This window comes from Centruroides sculpturatus, unplaced genomic scaffold (assembly GCF_000671375.1).
Source record: "Centruroides sculpturatus isolate CEXI.00-Female unplaced genomic scaffold, Cexi_2.0 scaffold247, whole genome shotgun sequence".
Lineage (NCBI taxonomy): Eukaryota > Metazoa > Arthropoda > Arachnida > Scorpiones > Buthidae > Centruroides > Centruroides sculpturatus.
In genome coordinates, this window is record NW_019384615.1 from 607,630 (window position 1) to 613,813 (window position 6,184).

The 6,184-nt window shown below is 31.5% G+C and overlaps 1 protein-coding gene across 1 annotated transcript in view; it reads left to right on the forward strand.

The window, feature by feature from the left end:
• Positions 1-6,184, forward strand: part of LOC111625350 (nose resistant to fluoxetine protein 6-like) — a 45,701-nt gene that overhangs the window by 12,096 nt on the left and 27,421 nt on the right. Inside the window, exons 5-6 of the mRNA XM_023368489.1 lie at positions 5,599-5,718; positions 5,804-5,927. Of these exons, the coding sequence (XP_023224257.1) occupies positions 5,599-5,718; positions 5,804-5,927 (244 nt within the window). The remainder of the gene's footprint in view (positions 1-5,598; positions 5,719-5,803; positions 5,928-6,184) is intronic.

The window sequence follows — 6,184 nt, forward strand, 5'->3', positions numbered from 1 at the left end:
CAAAGAAAATTGCAAATATATATTAATAATTCTCAACCACATCGGATATTAGTACAAATTGTAAAAATTATTATCGAAAATTAAGTTTATATGAAGCAATGAATTGCACTGAAAATCTTTTCTTAAGAAATGAATTGAGAAGTTTTATAAATATTATAATTATTTATAAAATTTATTTACTTGAGAAATTTCTGATCTGAAAATAATTTATATCCTGAAAAATTATTATGTGTAGAAATATATCTTGCTTTAGATAAACTGAAGGAAAAAGTGGAAACACTTAAATAAACCGTAATGTAAAAATAAAAACCTTTTCAAAATAATTTCAGTGTTATATTATTTCAAACTGTCATGTACCGAATATTAAAACAAATATCCATCAAGAAAATAATTAATTCTAGTATTGATAATAAAACTATTATTCGACAGATTATTTGAAATCTTAATTTATAAAATATCAGAAATTAGACCATGAGTAATGTCATGTTTTAGATAAAGTGAATGAAAAAACTGGAAAAACTTAAATAAAACTTATTTGATCTATTCGTGTAAAAATAAAAAAAATTCGTTTTGGTGTTATATTATTTCATACAATTATTGTGTTTTAATTTTATTCGATATTAAAACATTTAATACTTTCATATTTTAAAAATTGACTTGAATATTCTTAACATTCGGATTATTTCCTTTGAGTAAAAATTACTTTTGTGATTAGAAAAATTAATTTTGTGATTAGTGCCACTCAAATTTATTTAGGAAATTCATTGAAAAATTAATTTTGTGATCTGAAATAATTTTATTCAACAAGTTGTTATTTGCAATTTTAATTTAATTGACATCTGAAATTAAGTTTGTGATCAGTATGTGTCTAATTACTACTACTATTCACAAAGCTATGTTAAATTTTAATTTATCTAATTATACTCATATCACGTCTAAATTTTTAATACAGTTGTCCCTCTATAACACGGTAGATACGTTCCGTTGTTTATGAATCGATTTCTTACGGAAAGTAGTTCGGCTGCCCGATTACGTTTTACCGAATTATAGAAGTCTTTTTTACCAGGTTTGTACGGATACCGTCGCAATTTTTACGTCGTCTTATAGGAATCGTAATTATAGAAACCTGTGTTATAGGGGGTCTACTGTAATATGAAATACAATTTTTCGTAGAAAATTTTATTTTCAGTAAACTTTATGAAAAATTCTTTGACTGATTAAATTTACGTCATAATTGCAATATTTATATCCCTGTCCAGACTATATTGGCCTGTTAATCTTAAACACAAAAAGTATGATAATAGATGAAGATGTGAACAAAGACGTATAATACTAAAAGTATTAGATGATTTAATACAGAGGTTGCGGCCGACGTTTTCACTGCTAGAGCTCCAATAAATTTTAAAAGTACCACGATTGGCCAATACTGTTTGTGCTTATTGCCGTTTCGTCATCTACTCTAAGTAGCTGGTATGCCTGGACTAAGTCAAATTTGGAAAAAATGCAGCCTTGCAGATGAAGTTTAAACTAACGCTTATAATCTGCATTGGATAATAAACTAATCGCACGTCTTTATTCGGAATATTTTTATAATCGCCAGAGATCCTAACTGTTCCTTATCTTTATTTTAAAAAATCAATTTTTCAAAAATATTTCTTCGAAATTGATGAAACTTCATGGGTTAATTCTACAGAAATAACCACCGTTTTTTGCCTGGACCGCATCTGGCAGATGCCGGTCTAAAACTTAAAACAGGTTAGTTAACTATTGTATAAATATATCCAAACAACTATTGTAGTGATTTACAGTTATAACAAATGTAATAACTGAATTTACCAATTTCTAGAAATGTATAAAACCTAAAGAGGGGTGCAAATTACACGAAAATATTGCACTCGAAATGAATTGTAAATAAATAAATAAAGATTACGAATACAGTAGAGCATCGTTTATTCGTTCATTCGAATCAATTGGGGACTGGGGTTGTTCGGATAACTTATTTTTCGGATAACCAATTATGTACGAAAAAATATATTAATTTATCCCGTGTTGAAATTTTTCTCCGTTGCGTGTCGCTTCGCGTTGAATTTTCGTCAATGTTAAGCCTAATGAAGACTATTGTATCGTTAAAAATTATTTTTTATTTTGTACAAACAAAATAAGTATATTGGAAAATTATANATAATTTAAATTAGCAAGCAGTGATACTAGTGAGACCGTTGCGTGTCGCTTCGCGTTGAATTTTCGTCAATGTTAAGCCTAATGAAGACTATTGTATCGTTAAAAATTATTTTTTATTTTGTACAAACAAAATAAGTATATAAAAAAATATAAAAACAATAAAAAAATTATACTTCAGAAGTTTATTTAGTATCAACAACGTAAAATATTTGAGTAGCTTAAGACATAGCCAAAGACTACAGCGCCACAGCACTGGCGAAAATTCAAATTTAGATAACCGATCTTCAGATAATCGACGCTCTACTGTATAAGCTTTTCTCTCTGATGAAATGCGGCAATACGGTGGTTATTTCCTAGAATTAACCCATGAAGTTTCATCAATTTTGAGGAAATATTTTTGAAAAATTGATTTCATAAAAGGAATATAAAGAAAAGTGCTCCATGGATATATACATATCTATTACTTATAGCAGTTCCTTATCTGTTTAAAATTGGCACGATAGGAAGTTCCCACTCCGGATCAGCTATGTGGATTAAAAAATTTTTGAGCGGATCATCTCTATAGCTCGACAGGAAGCTTCTGGCGAATACCCGATGGAGCATGTTTGAATACAAATGATGCTGGTAAATAATTGCGAGAATATTTGTTTCCGCGACGTGTACCTAATTCTGTCTTTTCAACACGTATGGAATTTATTACAAAATTAAATGTATAGAAGTATCATAAAAATGTCGTCTTTTAAATCTTAATTAACGTCCTTTTTACATTTCGGCAAACTGTTTTTACGGCGGAGTCGACCTTCGTTTTTAAGACGTATAAAATCATTTCATAATGGTCTGAAATTGATTCTTATTGACGCGATAGATTTCAGAGAATGTAATCCCAAAGTTGCTGATATTTTTGGGTTTTCGATTTTTAATTCGTGTAATTTTAGGTTTTGTAATACTCGAAATGTGAAATTTATCGAATTCCACTTTCAAAATTTGGCAGCTTCCAAACACTTTACCAAACTGTTGCTAATAAATCACAGATAAATTAGGATCGGCCATTAATCACATTTTTCACTTCTTTTTAGTTTTATATCTTCAGAATGCACACATATTGAGCAGTGTTTTTGCAGCGTTACTGCTTCGGTATTGCATGAATGTCTAGCTCGTATAATATGTTTGTTGCTTTCAGTGCCTGAAGCCTAATAGTGATAAGTTTTGATACTAATTTTCTAAAGAATTGTTATTCCTTCTTGCTAAATCTCCCATCAAAGTAGATTTGGTTGCATTTAAAATTCTAAAAATTTATCAAGATGGTATTAGATAATAATACTTTATTTCTTCAGTATTTATAAAAACCTTAAATACAGTCGAGTCGGCATAAGTCGACACTCTAAGGGGAAATGAAAATGTGTCAAGTTATCGGATATGACGATTAAAACGAAGTTTAAAAATTCACAAAACTACAATTAAGAAAATACAGCAGAGTTTTATGCAGTTGTAGGGCAGGAAGCGCCACCGCGTGACCTTTCGCCCTCTGACCTCAGTTTGCTCCCGTTCTCCGAGGAGGAGAGATAGCTTTTCACTTTACGTTAGTTAACCTTTGGAGTCGACAACTGTGCAGTTGTTGGATTTGTATTATATCTCGGTACTATTGTAAATATCGCGTGTCCGATTCAAATAAACTAAATTATTTGCCTGGATTAGTTTCTCAGTTAGTCATTGCCAACGAACAAAGGACGCAGAACACGTGGTCCAGGTCAACGTGGACATCGCGGACAAGATAGGACTCAACCCACCAACTCCTCTTAGCATCGAAACGTGCCGCGTACGGACTTTAGCAACGCCGCTAAACTGGTGAGCAGGACGTGAGTCTTTCAAATCCAGCCTAGATTAGCCTAGCCTGGTTTCAGGCCAAACAATGATGGCAATTTTTTCATGAATAATCGGTACTTGCTTGTCAATTACCTGGGGCTGGGGGACTTGTCTCTCATCTGTTAGGGGTGCCGTATAGGAGTAGTCGTACCGGATGCTAGATCGGTTTTACCGGTTGAGGCGTTAAATAATCTTTATCCGACTTTAACAGTATTTGACTATCCATCCCTGACACTTAAATTGATTTCTACTTCAAGTTCCTCAGCGATTTCCTTCGATTGTTGTTTGGGTATCGGCCTCGATACAGGAAGACTCGATGAACGAATTAGCTTTAGACAACGTACCAGTGTTGCCGCAATGAAATTTCAAAACTATTTTCGGTAATAATTTCATTTTGACTTAACGGATATTTTGATATTATTGACGACAAAACTTTAAAATCATTGATTTCCTTACCTGTCCATTATTTTTCTTTGATGGAGTTGAATTGTTTGGACCACGTGGCATAAAAATTTTTCAAAATCCTGATGAGAATGTGCAGACAATTGAACGTGTGAAAGAAGTCCACTAAGTCAAGACCGTTTACACGTGCAACTATCTATGTTGTGATTGGATAATTTAAATTAGCAAGCAGTGATACTAGTGAGACTTTATTAAACTCATTTTCTCGTTAAAGGCGTGAAATATTATTTTGTACCGTAAATGGTACTTGAAATATTATAATGTACTGAAAATGTACTAAAAATCTAAATGTACTTTCAATTTACTGGAAAGGGCAAAATGTACCAGAAAAGTACAAATGTACTAGGAACGACAACAATGCAACGTACCAGAGCATCTTCCACATTTTTGTACGGTGACTTTCTCTGGCGTTATCCAGACAGTGGTGTCGAAGGCCCAAGAAAACATTTCTTAATTTCCTCTTTTCTCTTTAAAATTCCCACCAATGTTGTGTTTGAAAGGTTTTCTTGTTTTGAAAATTCGGCTTGCGAAGTTTTATTACATTCAAATTCAGACACAAGTTCGTATTTTTCCTTCGGCGTAAGCATTGTTAGCTTTCCCATACTTATTTATAACAGAAATGTAAAACACCTGCTACAAATAATGCGTGAATGAATAATGAGAAAATGCAATATCTTGTTCTTCTGTGATGTTCAAATACATTGCACATTTTTTTGTTTACTTGTTATTATTTTATATACCAAAATACATTAAATGTTAAGGAGTTTTTATTAATATGTATATATTTATTAATAAGTCGACTCCCCTCCAGAAAATAATGAGTTAACACCATACAACTTAGAGTGGTGTGTGAACTCATTTTTTTCAGGAGGGGAGTCGACTTATCAAACGTCTAAACGAGTGTGGCACAGAAACGTATGTTGATTTATTTAGTGGTGACGCGATAAACGATGATAACATCGTTAAACTCGTCACCATTATTTGTATAAAGCGGAGTTTTTTAACATTAATGCCTATGAAAGTCTGTATTATTATTTAACGGATGCTTGATATTTTGAATTCCTTTGCTATGTATTCAATATTATTTTGCAGATGGCCCAGATTTGGAAGACTCGCCATAATTGTATTAATGTTAACAGGGATTATAATGTATATGGTTGATGTAGTTTCGAACAGATATTATGTGATGTTTGGAATACCTGCAGCTTCTGAGTATAAACTTTAAACTTTTTTATTATTTGATAATAGATTATTATTAGTAAAATAAACTAATTTATATTATTATTTATTATTTTAGAAAATCCTATAAATATATAGCTTATAATTATTTTAAACCATATTATTCCCATCTTGGTACTTATTGTTTTGGTGCTTTAATTGGAGATATATTAAGAAATAAGAAAAACGTCACATTTGGAAAGGTATATTAATTATTTTATTTTATTATTATTATTATTATTATTATTATTATGTGTTGGGTTTAGTCGGTTATACTCGGTACACACCGGTGGCTGTGTACTATGCCGGACCAGAGTCAAGGCATAGCAACCAAAACAAAACTAAAATTAAATGTGTGTGTCAGTGTCTGTATTAAGGAATTTCCTAACAATATGGCATGTATTCAATATAGTGGCCTTCTGTAGTGTGATGTATGTATTTCTACTCAATTGTAATGTTC